The sequence below is a fragment of the Oncorhynchus mykiss genome, chromosome 3 (assembly GCF_057628025.1).
Source record: "Oncorhynchus mykiss isolate SJ-2025 chromosome 3, ASM5762802v1, whole genome shotgun sequence".
NCBI lineage: Eukaryota > Metazoa > Chordata > Actinopteri > Salmoniformes > Salmonidae > Oncorhynchus > Oncorhynchus mykiss.
The window spans coordinates 14,912,501-14,930,623 of record NC_143024.1 but is presented as its reverse complement, the minus strand read 5'-3'; the positions used below and the strand labels follow the sequence as shown (position 1 = coordinate 14,930,623).

At 42.4% G+C, this 18,123-nt stretch overlaps 1 protein-coding gene across 18 annotated transcripts in view; it reads right to left on the bottom strand.

Annotated features, from left to right (window-relative positions):
- LOC110520760 (focal adhesion kinase 1) overlaps positions 1–18,123 on the bottom strand; it is a 151,469-nt gene that overhangs the window by 43,425 nt on the left and 89,921 nt on the right. For 10 of the 18 annotated variants that reach the window (XR_016492136.1, XR_016492133.1, XR_016492131.1 and 7 more), the window contains 3 exons: positions 17,393–17,449; positions 1,229–1,326; positions 942–1,026 (listed from right to left, as the gene is read on the bottom strand). Coding sequence is in view for 13 of the 18 variants with exons in the window: in XM_090221606.1 (XP_090077732.1) it covers positions 942–1,026; positions 1,229–1,326; positions 17,393–17,449 (240 nt within the window). In the remaining 5 variants the exon portion in view is untranslated. Of the gene's footprint in view, positions 1–941; positions 1,027–1,228; positions 1,327–13,162; positions 13,184–17,392; positions 17,450–17,611; positions 17,776–18,123 lie in introns of those variants that run through there. The other 8 variants (XR_016492129.1, XM_090221603.1, XM_090221604.1 and 5 more) reach the window with 3 other exon arrangements.

Sequence of the window (18,123 nt, the reverse complement as noted above, 5' to 3'; positions counted from 1 at the left end):
AGGAGGGGAGAGAGGAAGGGATAGAGGAGGGGAGGAGAGGCTGGGATTAGAGGAGAGGAGGGGACAGGAGGGGAGGAGAGGAGGGGACAGGAGAGGAGGGGAGGAGAGGACAGAAGAGGAGGGGAGGAAGTTTACAGTGGTGATGTGCTATTTGATGTGTTTTAGAGTAGTGTGTGTGTGTGTGTGTTTGGATTTTGTCTCTCTGTGTGTGTGCGTCCATGTGTGTAGTGTTAGAGAGAGAGAGTGTGTGGGGGCATGCACGCATGTGTGTGTCTCAGACTTCAGCAAGGGAAGGGAAGGGGTGTGTGTTGCACGTGGGAAATCAGCAGGACTGTACTAGTGTAAACCCACTTTCTCAAAACCCATCCCTCTCTAAAGCGGTGTTCTGTCCTCCCCAGTCCCCCTGCAGCCTCCACACATTCCTGCTGTGTTTTCATACATGGGGTTAAACTCAGTCCCACCTTGTCTGGGCATTTCATCTGGATAAAGGAGCCTTTCTCTCTATCAGAACCACTGGAGCTGAATACCAGTCTTCTGCTGTTCAAAAACCCACTGGAGCTGAAGACCAGTCTTCTGCTGTTCAAAAACCCACTGGAGCTGAAGAGCAGTCTTCTGCTGTTCAAAAACCCACTGGAGCTGAAGACCAGTCTTCTGCTGTTCAAAAACCCACTGCTACACTTGCGTCACAAATGGCACCCTAATCCTTATAAAGTGCAATATATATGAAATAGGGTTCCATTTGGGATGCATCCTAAATCTCTGCATGTGGTAGCCCTAAAAAGGTAGAAATATCTGTCTGAGATTGCTATGCTGAGAATGCGCCCTAGACGCAAACTAAAAGGTAATGTGTTCAACCCTCAGTAGTATACACACAACTGATGTATGAAGAGCAAGAGGTCGTATGTGCTGTGATCAAGAAGGACGACAGGTGTGTTACTTACAAGCTTCTTGTAAGAACTTCTCCCTGACACTATCAGAGGTGCAGTTCTTACACGTCTTGATGGCCACAGACAGAGCAGGGTTTTCCTACAGAGAGAAATAAAACATCAGAAAATGGTCCTTTAAATAAATCAAGCCTAACAGGATTGTGTCTTGTTTTTCCACAAATGTGTAGGCTCCCTATTCCCTATGTAGAGCATTTCATTTGAACAGGGCCCATAGGGCTCTGGTCAAAAGCAGTTGGCTAAATAGGGAATAGGGAGCCATTTGGGACACAAACTAGGCCTACCGGGCTCATGTAGACTCCCTGGTGGACGTCCCCGAATTGTCCCTCTCCGATACAGCGACCCAGCTCAATCCTCTGTCTCTGAATCTCATAGTCCCTGGCTGGATACAACACACAGCATTAGACACACTGACTTTATAATCTCATAGTCCCTGGCTGGGTACCACACACAGCATTAGACACACTGACTTTATAATCTCACAGTCCCTGGCTGGATACAACACACAGCATTAGACACACTGACTGTATAATCTCATAGTCCCTGGCTGGATACAACACACAGCATTAGACACACTGACTTTATAATCTCATAGTCCCTGGCTGGGTACAACACAGCATTAGACACACTGACTTTATAATCTCATAGTCCCTGGCTGGATACAACACACAGCATTAGACACACTGACTGTATAATCTATTAGTCCCTAGCTGGATACAACACACAGCATTAGACACACTGACTTTATAATCTCATAGTCCCTGGCTGGATACAACACACAGCATTAGACACACTGACTTTATGATCTCATAGTCCCTGGCTGGGTACAACACACAGCATTAGACACACTGATTTTATGACCTCATAGTCCCTGGCTGGATACAACACACAGCATTAGACACACTGACTTTATAATATATTAGTCCCTGGCTGGATACAACACACAGCATTAGACACACTGACTTTATAATCTCATAGTCCCTGGCTGGATACAACACACAGCATTAGACACACTGATTTTATAATCTCATAGTCCCTGGCTGGATACAACACACAGCATTAGACACACTGACTTTATAATCTCATAGTCCCTGGCTGGGTACAACACACAGCATTAGACACACTGACTTTATAATCTATTTGTCCCTAGCTGGATACAACACACAGCATTAGTCACAATGACTTTATAATCTCATAGTCCCTGGCTGGGTACAACACACAGCATTAGACACACTGACTTTATAATCTATTAGTCCCTAGCTGGATACAACACACAGCATTAGTCACAATGACTGTATAATCTCATAGTCCCTGGCTGGATACAACACACAGCATTAGTCACAATGACTTTATAATCTCATAGTCCCTGGCTGGATACAACACACAGCATTAGTCACACTGACTTTATAATCTCATAGTCCCTGGCTGGGTACAACACAGCATTAGACACACTGACTGTATAATCTCATAGTCCCTGGCTGGGTACAACACAGCATTAGACACACTGACTTTATGATCTCATAGTCCCTGGCTGGGTACAACACACAGCATTATACACACTGACTGTAGAATCTCATAGTCCCTGGCTGGGTACAACACACAGCATTAGACACACTGACTGTATAATCTCACAGTCCCTGGCTGGGTACAACACACAGCAATAGACACACTGATTTTATGATCTCATAGTCCCTGGCTGGATACAACACACAGCATTAGACACACTGACTTTATAATCTCATAGTCCCTGGCTGGATACAACACACAGCATTAGTCACAATGACTGTATAATCTCATAGTCCCTGGCTGGATACAACACAGCATTAGACACACTGACTGTATAATCTCATAGTCCCTGGCTGGATACAACACACAGCATTAGACACACTGACTTTATAATCTCATAGTCCCTGGCTGGATACAACACACAGCATTAGTCACACTGACTTTATAATCTCATAGTCCCTGGCTGGGTACAACACAGCATTAGACACACTGACTGTATAATCTCATAGTCCCTGGCTGGATACAACACACAGCATTAGTCACAATGACTTTATAATCTCATAGTCCCTGGCTGGATACAACACACAGCATTAGTCACACTGACTTTATAATCTCATAGTCCCTGGCTGGGTACAACACAGCATTAGACACACTGACTGTATAATCTCATAGTCCCTGGCTGGGTACAACACAGCATTAGACACACTGACTTTATGATCTCATAGTCCCTGGCTGGGTACAACACACAGCATTATACACACTGACTGTAGAATCTCATAGTCCCTGGCTGGGTACAACACACAGCATTAGACACACTGACTGTATAATCTCACAGTCCCTGGCTGGGTACAACACACAGCAATAGACACACTGATTTTATGATCTCATAGTCCCTGGCTGGATACAACACACAGCATTAGACACACTGACTTTATAATCTATTAGTCCCTAGCTGGATACAACACACAGCATTAGTCACAATGACTGTATAATCTCATAGTCCCTGGCTGGATACAACACACAGCATTAGTCACAATGACTTTATAATCTCATAGTCCCTGGCTGGATACAACACACAGCATTAGTCACACTGACTTTATAATCTCATAGTCCCTGGCTGGGTACAACACAGCATTAGACACACTGACTGTATAATCTCATAGTCCCTGGCTGGGTACAACACAGCATTAGACACACTGACTTTATGATCTCATAGTCCCTGGCTGGGTACAACACACAGCATTATACACACTGACTGTAGAATCTCATAGTCCCTGGCTGGGTACAACACACAGCATTAGACACACTGACTGTATAATCTCACAGTCCCTGGCTGGGTACAACACACAGCAATAGACACACTGATTTTATGATCTCATAGTCCCTGGCTGGATACAACACACAGCATTAGACACACTGACTTTATAATCTCATAGTCCCTGGCTGGATACAACACACAGCATTAGTCACAATGACTGTATAATCTCATAGTCCCTGGCTGGATACAACACAGCATTAGACACACTGACTGTATAATCTCATAGTCCCTGGCTGGATACAACACACAGCATTAGACACACTGACTTTATAATCTCATAGTCCCTGGCTGGATACAACACACAGCATTAGACACACTGACTTTATGATCTCATAGTACCTGGCTGGATACAACACACAGCATTAGACACACTGACTTTATAATCTCATAGTCCCTGGCTGGATACAACACACAGCATTAGTCACAATGACTGTATAATCTCATAGTCCCTGGCTGGATACAACACAGCATTAGACACACTGACTGTATAATCTCATAGTCCCTGGCTGGATACATACAACACACAGCATTAGACACACTGACTTTATCATCTCATAGTCCCTGGCTGGATACAACACACAGCATTAGTCACAATGACTTTATAATCTCATAGTCCCTGGCTGGGTACAACACAGCATTAGACACACTGACTTTATGATCTCATAGTCCCTGGCTGGGTACAACACACAGCATTATACACACTGACTGTAGAATCTCATAGTCCCTGGCTGGGTACAACACACAGCATTAGACACACTGACTGTATAATCTCACAGTCCCTGGCTGGGTACAACACACAGCAATAGACACACTGATTTTATGATCTCATAGTCCCTGGCTGGATACAACACACAGCATTAGACACACTGACTTTATAATCTCATAGTCCCTGGCTGGATACAACACACAGCATTAGTCACAATGACTGTATAATTTCATAGTCCCTGGCTGGATACAACACAGCATTAGACACACTGACTGTATAATCTCATAGTCCCTGGCTGGATACAACACACAGCATTAGACACACTGACTTTATAATCTCATAGTCCCTGGCTGGATACAACACACAGCATTAGACACACTGACTTTATGATCTCATAGTACCTGGCTGGATACAACACACAGCATTAGACACACTGACTTTATAATCTCATAGTCCCTGGCTGGATACAACACACAGCATTAGTCACAATGACTGTATAATCTCATAGTCCCTGGCTGGATACAACACAGCATTAGACACACTGACTGTATAATCTCATAGTCCCTGGCTGGATACATACAACACACAGCATTAGACACACTGACTTTATCATCTCATAGTCCCTGGCTGGATACAACACACAGCATTAGTCACAATGACTTTATAATCTCGTAGTCCCTGGCTGGATACAACACACAGCATTAGTCACACTGACTTTATAATCTCATAGTCCCTGGCTGGGTACAACACAGCATTAGACACACTGACTGTATAATCTCATAGTCCCTGGCTGGGTACAACACAGCATTAGACACACTGACTTTATGATCTCATAGTCCATGGCTGGGTACAACACACAGCATTATACACACTGACTTTATAATCTCATAGTCCCTGGCTGGATACAACACACAGCATTAGACACACTGACTTTATAATCTCATAGTCCCTGGCTGGATACAACACACAGCATTAGACACACTGACTTTATAATCTCATAGTCCCTGGCTGGATACAACACACAGCATTAGACACACTGACTTTATAATCTCATAGTCCCTGGCTGGATACAACACACAGCATTAGTCACAATGACTTTATAATCTCATAGTCCCTGGCTGGGTACAACACAGCATTAGACACACTGACTGTATAATCTCATAGTCCCTGGCTGGGTACAACATACAGTATTAGTCACACTGACTGTATAATCTCATAGTCCCTGGCTGGGTACAACACAGCATTAGACACACTGACTGTATAATCTCATAGTCCCTGGCTGGGTACAACACAGCATTAGACACACTGACTGTATAATCTCATAGTCCCTGGCTGGGTACAACACAGCATTAGACACACTGACTGTATAATCTCATAGTCCCTGGCTGGGTACAACACAGCATTAGACACACTGACTTTATAATCTCATAGTCCCTGGCTGGATACAACACACAGCATTAGACACACTGACTTTATAATCTCATAGTCCCTGGCTGGATACAACACAGCATTAGACACACTGATTTTATAATCTCATAGTCCCTGGCTGGATACAACACACAGCATTAGACACACTGACTTTATGATCTCATAGTCCCTGGCTGGATACAACACACAGCATTAGACACACTGACTTTATAATCTCATAGTCCCTGGCTGGATACAACACAGCATTAGACACACTGACTTTATAATCTCATAGTCCCTGGCTGGATACAACACAGCATTAGACACACTGACTTTATAATCTCATAGTCCCTGGCTGGGTACAACACAGCATTAGACACACTGACTTTATAATCTCATAGTCCCTGGCTGGGTACAACACACAGCATTATACACACTGACTGTATAATCTCATAGTCCCTGGCTGGGTACAACACAGCATTAGACACACTGACTTTATAATCTCATAGTCCCTGGCTGGATACAACACAGCATTAGACACACTGACTTTATAATATCATAGTCCCTGGCTGGATACAACACAGCATTAGACACACTGACTGTATAATCTCATAGTCCCTGGCTGGGTACAACACAGCATTAGTCACACTGACTTTATAATCTCATAGTCCCTGGCTGGATACAACACACAGCATTAGTCACACTGACTGTATAATCTCATAGTCCCTGGCTGGGTACAACACACAGCATTATACACACTGACTGTATAATCTCACAGTCCCTGGCTGGGTACAACACAGCATTAGTCACACTGACTTTATAATCTCATAGTCCCTGGCTGGATACAACACAGCATTAGACACACTGACTGTATAATCTCATAGTCCCTGGCTGGGTACAACACACAGCATTATACACACTGACTGTATAATCTCATAGTCCCTGGCTGGGTACAACACAGCATTAGTCACACTGACTTTATAATCTCATAGTCCCTGGCTGGATACAACACAGCATTAGACACACTGACTGTATAATCTCATAGTCCCTGGCTGGGTACAACACAGCATTAGACACACTGACTGTATAATCTCATAGTCCCTGGCTGGGTACAACACAGCATTAGACACACTGACTTTATAATATCATAGTCCCTGGCTGGGTACAACACAGCATTAGACACACTGACTTTATAATCTCATAGTCCCTGGCTGGATACAACACAGCATTAGACACACTGACTGTATAATCTCATAGTCCCTGGCTGGGTACAACACACAGCATTATACACACTGACTGTATAATCTCATAGTCCCTGGCTGGGTACAACACAGCATTAGTCACACTGACTTTATAATCTCATAGTCCCTGGCTGGATACAACACAGCATTAGACACACTGACTGTATAATCTCATAGTCCCTGGCTGGGTACAACACAGCATTAGACACACTGACTGTATAATCTCATAGTCCCTGGCTGGGTACAACACAGCATTAGACACACTGACTTTATAATATCATAGTCCCTGGCTGGATACAACACAGCATTAGTCACACTGACTTTATGATCTCATAGTCCCTGGCTGGATACAACACAGCATTAGTCACACTGACTTTATGATCTCATAGTCCCTGGCTGGATACAACACACAGCATTAGACACACTGACTTTATAATCTCATAGTCCCTGGCTGGATACAACACACTGCATTAGACACACTGACTTTATGATCTCATAGTCCCTGGCTGGATACAACACAGCATTAGACACACTGACTTTATGATCTCATAGTCCCTGGCTGGATACAACACAGCATTAGTCACACTGACTTTATGATCTCATAGTCCCTGGCTGGATACAACACACAGCATTAGACACACTGACTTTATGATCTCATAGTCCCTGGCTGGATACAACACACAGCATTAGTCACACTGACTTTATAATCTCATAGTCCCTGGCTGGGTACAACACAGCATTAGACACACTGACTGTATAATCTCATAGTCCCTGGCTGGGTACAACACAGCATTAGACACACTGACTTTATGATCTCATAGTCCCTGGCTGGGTACAACACACAGCATTATACACACTGACTTTATAATCTCATAGTCCCTGGCTGGATACAACACACAGCATTAGACACACTGACTTTATAATCTCATAGTCCCTGGCTGGATACAACACACAGCATTAGACACACTGACTTTATAATCTCATAGTCCCTGGCTGGATACAACACACAGCATTAGACACACTGACTTTATAATCTCATAGTCCCTGGCTGGATACAACACACAGCATTAGTCACAATGACTTTATAATCTCATAGTCCCTGGCTGGGTACAACACAGCATTAGACACACTGACTGTATAATCTCATAGTCCCTGGCTGGGTACAACATACAGTATTAGTCACACTGACTGTATAATCTCATAGTCCCTGGCTGGGTACAACACAGCATTAGACACACTGACTGTATAATCTCATAGTCCCTGGCTGGGTACAACACAGCATTAGACACACTGACTGTATAATCTCATAGTCCCTGGCTGGGTACAACACAGCATTAGACACACTGACTGTATAATCTCATAGTCCCTGGCTGGGTACAACACAGCATTAGACACACTGACTTTATAATCTCATAGTCCCTGGCTGGATACAACACACAGCATTAGACACACTGACTTTATAATCTCATAGTCCCTGGCTGGATACAACACAGCATTAGACACACTGATTTTATAATCTCATAGTCCCTGGCTGGATACAACACACAGCATTAGACACACTGACTTTATGATCTCATAGTCCCTGGCTGGATACAACACACAGCATTAGACACACTGACTTTATAATCTCATAGTCCCTGGCTGGATACAACACAGCATTAGACACACTGACTTTATAATCTCATAGTCCCTGGCTGGATACAACACAGCATTAGACACACTGACTTTATAATCTCATAGTCCCTGGCTGGGTACAACACAGCATTAGACACACTGACTTTATAATCTCATAGTCCCTGGCTGGGTACAACACACAGCATTATACACACTGACTGTATAATCTCATAGTCCCTGGCTGGGTACAACACAGCATTAGACACACTGACTTTATAATCTCATAGTCCCTGGCTGGATACAACACAGCATTAGACACACTGACTTTATAATATCATAGTCCCTGGCTGGATACAACACAGCATTAGACACACTGACTGTATAATCTCATAGTCCCTGGCTGGGTACAACACAGCATTAGTCACACTGACTTTATAATCTCATAGTCCCTGGCTGGATACAACACACAGCATTAGTCACACTGACTGTATAATCTCATAGTCCCTGGCTGGGTACAACACACAGCATTATACACACTGACTGTATAATCTCACAGTCCCTGGCTGGGTACAACACAGCATTAGTCACACTGACTTTATAATCTCATAGTCCCTGGCTGGATACAACACAGCATTAGACACACTGACTGTATAATCTCATAGTCCCTGGCTGGGTACAACACACAGCATTATACACACTGACTGTATAATCTCATAGTCCCTGGCTGGGTACAACACAGCATTAGTCACACTGACTTTATAATCTCATAGTCCCTGGCTGGATACAACACAGCATTAGACACACTGACTGTATAATCTCATAGTCCCTGGCTGGGTACAACACAGCATTAGACACACTGACTGTATAATCTCATAGTCCCTGGCTGGGTACAACACAGCATTAGACACACTGACTTTATAATATCATAGTCCCTGGCTGGGTACAACACAGCATTAGACACACTGACTTTATAATCTCATAGTCCCTGGCTGGATACAACACAGCATTAGACACACTGACTGTATAATCTCATAGTCCCTGGCTGGGTACAACACACAGCATTATACACACTGACTGTATAATCTCATAGTCCCTGGCTGGGTACAACACAGCATTAGTCACACTGACTTTATAATCTCATAGTCCCTGGCTGGATACAACACAGCATTAGACACACTGACTGTATAATCTCATAGTCCCTGGCTGGGTACAACACAGCATTAGACACACTGACTGTATAATCTCATAGTCCCTGGCTGGGTACAACACAGCATTAGACACACTGACTTTATAATATCATAGTCCCTGGCTGGATACAACACAGCATTAGTCACACTGACTTTATGATCTCATAGTCCCTGGCTGGATACAACACAGCATTAGTCACACTGACTTTATGATCTCATAGTCCCTGGCTGGATACAACACACAGCATTAGACACACTGACTTTATAATCTCATAGTCCCTGGCTGGATACAACACACTGCATTAGACACACTGACTTTATGATCTCATAGTCCCTGGCTGGATACAACACAGCATTAGACACACTGACTTTATGATCTCATAGTCCCTGGCTGGATACAACACAGCATTAGTCACACTGACTTTATGATCTCATAGTCCCTGGCTGGATACAACACACAGCATTAGACACACTGACTTTATGATCTCATAGTCCCTGGCTGGATACAACACACAGCATTAGACACACTGACTTTATAATCTCATAGTCCCTGGCTGGGTACAACACAGCATTAGTCACACTGACTTTATGATCTCATAGTCCCTGGCTGGGTACAACACAGCATTAGTCACACTGACTTTATAATCTCATAGTCCCTGGCTGGGTACAACACACAGCATTAGACACACTGACTTTATGATCTCATAGTCCCTGGCTGGATACAACACAGCATTAGACACACTGACTTTATGATCTCATAGTCCCTGGCTGGATACAACACAGCATTAGACACACTGACTTTATGATCTCATAGTCCCTGGCTGGATACAACACACAGCATTAGACACACTGACTTTATGATCTCATAGTCCCTGGCTGGGTACAACACAGCATTATACACACTGACTGTATAATCTCATAGTCCCTGGCTGGATACAACACACAGCATTAGACACACTGACTTTATGATCTCATAGTCCCTGGCTGGGTACAACACACAGCATTATACACACTGACTTTATAATCTCATAGTCCCTGGCTGGGTACAACACAGCATTAGTCACACTGACTTTATAATCTCATAGTCCCTGGCTGGGTACAACACACAGCATTAGACACACTGACTTTATGATCTCATAGTCCCTGGCTGGATACAACACAGCATTAGACACACTGACTTTATGATCTCATAGTCCCTGGCTGGATACAACACAGCATTAGTCACAATGACTGTAGAATCTCATAGTCCCTGGCTGGGTACAACACACAGCATTAGTCACACTGACTTTATAATCTCATAGTCCCTGGCTGGATACAACACAGCATTAGTCACACTGACTTTATAATCTCATAGTCCCTGGCTGGATACAACACAGCATTAGTCACACTGACTTTATAATCTCATAGTCCCTGGCTGGGTACAACACACAGCATTAGTCACACTGACTTTATAATCTCATAGTCCCTGGCTGGATACAACACAGCATTAGTCACACTGACTTTATAATCTCATAGTCCCTGGCTGGGTACAACACAGCATTAGTCACACTGACTTTATAATCTCATAGTCCCTGGCTGGGTACAACACACAGCATTATACACACTGACTTTATAATCTCATAGTCCCTGGCTGGATACAACACAGCATTAGACACACTGATTTTATAATCTCATAGTCCCTGGCTGGGTACAACACAGCATTAGTCACACTGACTGTATAATCTCATAGTCCCTGGCTGGGTACAACACAGCATTAGACACACTGACTTTATAATCTCATAGTCCCTGGCTGGGTACAACACACAGCATTAGACACACTGACTGTATAATCTCATAGTCCCTGGCTGGGTACAACACAGCATTAGACACACTGACTTTATAATCTCATAGTCCCTGGCTGGGTACAACACAGCATTAGACACACTGACTTTATAATCTCATAGTCCCTGGCTGGGTACAACACACAGCATTAGACACACTGACTTTATAATCTCATAGTCCCTGGCTGGGTACAACACAGCATTAGTCACAATGACTGTATAATATCATAGTCCCTGGCTGGATACAACACACAGCATTAGACACACTGACTGTATAATATCATAGTCCCTGGCTGGATACAACACACAGCATTATACACACTGACTTTATAATCTCATAGTCCCTGGCTGGGTACAACACAGCATTAGTCACAATGACTGTATAATCTCATAGTCCCTGGCTGGATACAACACACAGCATTAGACACACTGACTGTATAATATCATAGTCCCTGGCTGGGTACAACACACAGCATTAGACACACTGACTGTATAATATCATAGTCCCTGGCTGGGTACAACACACAGCATTAGACACACTGACTGTATAATATCATAGTCCCTGGCTGGGTACAACACACAGCATTAGACACACTGACTGTATAATATCATAGTCCCTGGCTGGATACAACACAGCATTAGACACACTGACTTCATATCAACGGGTGGTATGGACGTCCGATTGATTGTGAAATCAATCTGGTTTTAGCTGATCACTGAAGATCACAGTACAGCATGCAATCATGCAATTCCATTCAAATCAGGACTGCCAAGGCTGTCCATGGATTTGCATGCAATGGCTGATTTGTTGAATAAATACAATCATATTGTGAATATGAAATCACCATGCATAAAGTTTCACCAGACATGCCAAGCCATAATCACATTTTACCCTTGAAATGTAAAACATTGGTAAACAGTATGATGGTGTCAAATGATCTTTGTGTACTTCTTAACTTTGCACATATTCTGGAGGGCCAGTGAGTGGCCCTGCTGCAGCAGTACTGTGTCTGACTAGTGGCTGTGGTCCCTTCCATCCATAACGGGTCAATAGGACAGCCTGGCTGCAATATTCATCTTTCTCTGGGCTGGACAGTGTCTATTCACCAACACTCAATACATCAATCAAAACACTACATGTACAGCTATTTTGGCAAAATGAAAGAAAATGACAGAAACACAATCACACAAGTCAAACCAGAGGTAGACCTGGGTCAAATGGTAAATACCTCCAGATACCTGATGTAGCATGGATATAGATTGGCCTTGTGCGACCACTCCATTGGTTCAATTGAACACTAAATCAAGTGTAGCTCAAGTATTTGAAAGTATTTAACATATATGTTTGACCCTGGTCTGACAACCACAATACAACCAAAAGGCAATCCTCAAGTACAGGGCTGAGACGCACACCATTACCTTCCTCTAGTCCATAGTATTCTGCAGGGCAGTTCATGTGAGGAGAAATCTTTTAGAGGGTACATCAACATTGGAGGAACATAACTTTTAAAATGGTTTAAACTGTACGAAAGGTCCCTCCCTCTTCCCTTGTCCCTGGTTTGGAGAAACACATGACTAAGTAAGAGTGCTTTTCTGGCAAAGGGGAGTGACATTTGTTGCATGTAGAAGACAGTCAGTGCAAACGAACTGCAGGGAGATTAATACCCTTGGACTACACTGCCATTTGTCAGCAGCCTCTGCTGGCAGGCTGGCTGGCTGGCTGGCTGTGTGTGTGCGTGTGCATGTGTACACATAATATAAACGGCTAGCGTTTCAGGCTATGTTAAATACTTCTCCACTGTTATGATATAAAGTAAACTATGGAGTCGTGTGGAGGACAATCTTAGAAAAAAGATTTCCAAAAGGGTTCTTCAGCTGTCCCCATAGGAGAACCCTTTTTGGTTCCAGGCAGAACACTTTTTGGGGTTCCAGGTAGAACCTAGGGTTATTCAAAGGGTTTTCCTATGGTTTTCCTACGGGGAAAGCCGAAGAACCATTTTAGGTTCTACATACAGTCGAAGTGGGAAGTTTACATACACCTTAGCCAAACACATTTAAACTCAGTTTGTAAAAATTCATGACATTTAATCAGAGTTAAAATTCCGTCTTAGGTCAGTTAGGATCATCACATTTAAGAATGTGAAATGTCAGAATAATAGTAGAGAGAATGATTTATTTCAGCTTTTATTTATTTCATCACATTCACAGTGGTTCAGAAGTTTACATAAACTCAATTAGTATTTGGTAGCATTGGCTTTAAATTGTTTAACTTGGGTCAAACGTTTTGGGTAGCCTTCCACAAGCTTCCCACAATAAGTTGGGTGAATGTTGGCCCATTCCTCCTGACAGAGCTGGTGTAACTGAGTAGGGTTTGTAGGCATACTTGCTTGCACACGCTTTTTCAATTATGCCCACAAATGTTCTATAGGATTGTGGTCAGGGCTTTGTGATAGCCACTCCAATACCTTGACTTTGTTGTCCTTAAGCCATTTTGTCACAACTTTGGAAGTATGCTTCGGGTCATTGTCCATTTGGAAGACCCATTTGCGGCCAAGCTTTAACTTCCTGACTGATGTCTTGAGATGTTGCTTCAATATAAACACTTTATGTTCCCTCCTCATGATGCCATCTATTTTGTGAAGTGCACCAGTCCCTCCTGCAGCAAAGACATCCCTACAACATGATGCTGCCACCCCCGTGCTTCACGGTTGGGATGGTGTTCTTCAGCTTGCAAGCCTCCCCCTGTTTACTCCAAACATAACGATGGTCATTATGGCCAAACAGTTCTATTTTTGTTTCATCAGACCAGAGGACATTTCTCCAAAAAGTACGATCTTTGTCCACATGTGCAGTTGCAAACCGTAGTCTGGCTTTTTTTATGGAGGTTTTGGAGCAGTGGCTTCTTCCTTGCTGAGCGGCCTTTCAGGTTATGTCGATAAAGGACTCGTTTAACTGTGGATATAGATACTTTTGTATCTGTTTCCTCCAGCATCTTCACAAGGTCCTTTACTATTGTTCTGGGATTGATTAGCACTTTTCGCACCTAAGTACGTTCATCTCTAGGAGACAGAACGCATCCCCTTCCTGAGCTGTATGTGGTCCCATGGTGTTTATACTTGTGTACTATTGTTTGTACAGATGAATGTGGTACCTTCAGGCATTTGGAAATTACTCCCAATGATGAATCAGACTTGTGGATGTCTACAATTGTTTTTCTGAGGTCTTGGCTGATTTCTTTTGAAACTCATTCTACTAATAGTGATTTTCCCCATGATGTCAAGCAAAGAGGCACTGAGTTTGAAGGTAGACCTTGAAATACATCCACAGGTACACCTCCACTTGACTCAAATTACGTCAATTAGCCTATCAGAAGCTTCAAAAGCCAGAACTTAATTGTCTGGAATTTTTCAAGCTGTTTAAAGGCACAGTCAAATTAGTGTATGTAATCCTCTGACCCACTGGAAATGTGAGACATTGAACTATAAGTGAAATAATCTGTCTGTAAACAATTGTTGGAAAAATGACTTGTACAATGTAGATGTCCTAACCGACTTGACAAAACTATAGTTCGTTAACAAGACATTTGTGGAGTGGTTGAAAAACTAGTTTTAATGACTCCAACCTAAGTGTATGTAAACTAGGTTTAATGACTCCAACCTAAGTGTATGTAAACTAGGTTTAATGACCCCAACCTAAGTGTTTGTAAACTAATTTTAATGACTCCAACCTAAGTGTATGTAAACAAGTTTTAATGACTCCAACCTAAGTGTATGTAAACTAGTTTTAATGACTCCAACCTAAGTGTATATAAACAAGTTTTATTGACTCCAACCTAAGTGTATGTAAACTAGGTTTAATGACTCCAACCTAAGTGTATGTAAACTAGTTTTAATGACTCCAACCTAAGTGTATGTAAACAAGTTTTAATGACTCCAACCTAAGTGTATGTAAACTAGTTTTAATGACTCCAACCTAAGTGTATGTAAACTAGGTTTAATGACTCCAACCTAAGTGTATGTAAACGAGTTTTAATGACTCCAACCTAAGTGTATGTAAACTAGTTTTAATGACTCCAACCTAAGTGTATGTAAACTAGTTTTAATGACTCCAACCTAAGTGTATGTAAACTAGTTTTAATGACTCCAACCTAAGTGTATGTAGACTAGTTTTAATGACTCCAACCTAAGTGTATGTAAACTAGGTTTAATGACTCCAACCTAAGTGTATGTGAACTAGGTTTAATGACTCCAACCTAAGTGTATGTAAACTAGGTTTAATGACTCCAACCTAAGTGTATGTAAACTAGTTTTAATGACTCCAACCTAAGTGTATGTAAACTAGGTTTAATGACTCCAACCTAAGTGTATGTAGACTAGTTTTAATGACTCCAACCTAAGTGTATGTAAACTAGGTTTAATGACTCCAACCTAAGTGTATGTGAACTAGGTTTAATGACTCCAACCTAAGTGTATGTAAACTAGGTTTAATGACTCCAACCTAAGTGTATGTAAACTAGTTTTAATGACTCCAACCTAAGTGTATGTAAACTAGTTTTAATGACTCCAACCTAAGTGTATGTAAACTAGTTTTAATGACTCCAACCTAAGTGTATGTAAACTAGTTTTAATGACTCCAACCTAAGTGTATGTAAACTAGTTTTAATGACTCCAACCTAAGTGTATGTAAACTAGTTTTAATGACTCCAACCTAAGTGTATGTAAACTAGGTTTAATGACTCCAACCTAAGTGTATGTGAACTAGGTTTAATGACTCCAACCTAAGTGTATGTAAACTAGTTTTAATGACTCCAACCTAAGTGTATGTAAACTAGGTTTAATGACTCCAACCTAAGTGTATGTAAACTAGTTTTAATGACTCCAACCTAAGTGTATGTAAACTAGTTTTAATGACTCCAACCTAAGTGTATGTAAACTAGTTTTAATGACTCCAACCTAAGTGTATGTAAACTTCCCACTTCAACTGTAACACCTTTTTCCCTAAGAGTGAAGGACAAAGGACAGATACGTCATGAAAAATGAAATGTTGAGAGGAAACTGTTTGAGCAGCAGAAGACACAGTCAAAGCCAACTCATTCTACTAATAGTGATCGACAGATCCACCTCATGCACTCTGTGTTGGGGATTCCCCGTGTAAATATGATTCTAGCTGTTTGTGAACTACTCTCTATCAACAGTAATAGTTACATTAAAGATGAACATAAAATAATTGAGAAACATTATTGCCTCTTGAAAACTAGTTAAGAGAAGAACAATCTAAATAAAACTGCTACAAATGTGGTAGCAAAAATATGAACTCTGAAAATAAAAAATGAAGAACTGAAAGATGCCTAACACCAACTTGACCTCTGTAGCTTTGGTGCTTTCAGAGAACTCCAGTCTCAATTACCCCAGGAAGGCAGAATGTGGGAACAGCCAATCAGAAAGTGGGGCACACTTCTCCAAACTGGGTTAAAGCTGTACACTAGAGGCCACGATCAAAGGCCCACGGGGTCTGGAGAGAACATCTGGTCTGCAGCTCACCACTGAGACACTCTAAAACCCAGCACCGCTGTCTGTCACTGCCTCCCTCATCCTCCTCAGCACATGATCCCTTACTTACTCCCTATGTGACAGATGCTACGGTACTCACTGGAGGGCATGGTGTAGGTATCCTCATCATCTATGATCTCCGCATAGTCGTCTGTCTCTGGGGAAAAAAGAGAGCGACACACAGTGAGAGAGGGAGAGATAGAGAGAGGTGAGGATAAAGAACAGTAGCATTCTGACTCTAAGCAGGATAGCCCAACATGACAGACATGAGTTAGGCTAGGCGTTAATCTAACTACGTCTAGACTTGTACTTAACTTACCTTTAGTACAATAAAGTACCTTTACCAAAAACCCACCATTTCAAAGTTGTTAACCCTTAACAACAACCCCCCCCCTCCACACATATGACAAACAGCCCAGCTCTGTGATGTGCCTCCCTCTGCGTTCTCCCACCATGTTCCCCAGGTCTGAGCTGTGCTCCAATAGCAGCAGTGGTATTTGAGTGAGGGGAGGAGGGACGAGGAGGAGTTTCCCCCCCCAGAGAAACGTCTTCAGGAAAAACAGATTGAGTCACGGGTAACTCCAGAGTCATTGGGTGAGCCTGTCTATCCTGACTGCTGTGATTTTAAGGAAGAAGCAGAAGTTTCCAGGAAAATATAACACACAGAGGAATGTTGAGACAGCCCTGCTTTGTGCAGCCTGAGATAAAGAAGAAAAGCTGCTGATAAGTCAAATGATTTGATTTGATTCAGGACTACTGTTAAAAAGCTGTGAAATGCTATGATAGTGTGTCATTATTAATGAAGGAAAAAAAGAGTCGAGATAAGGGTTA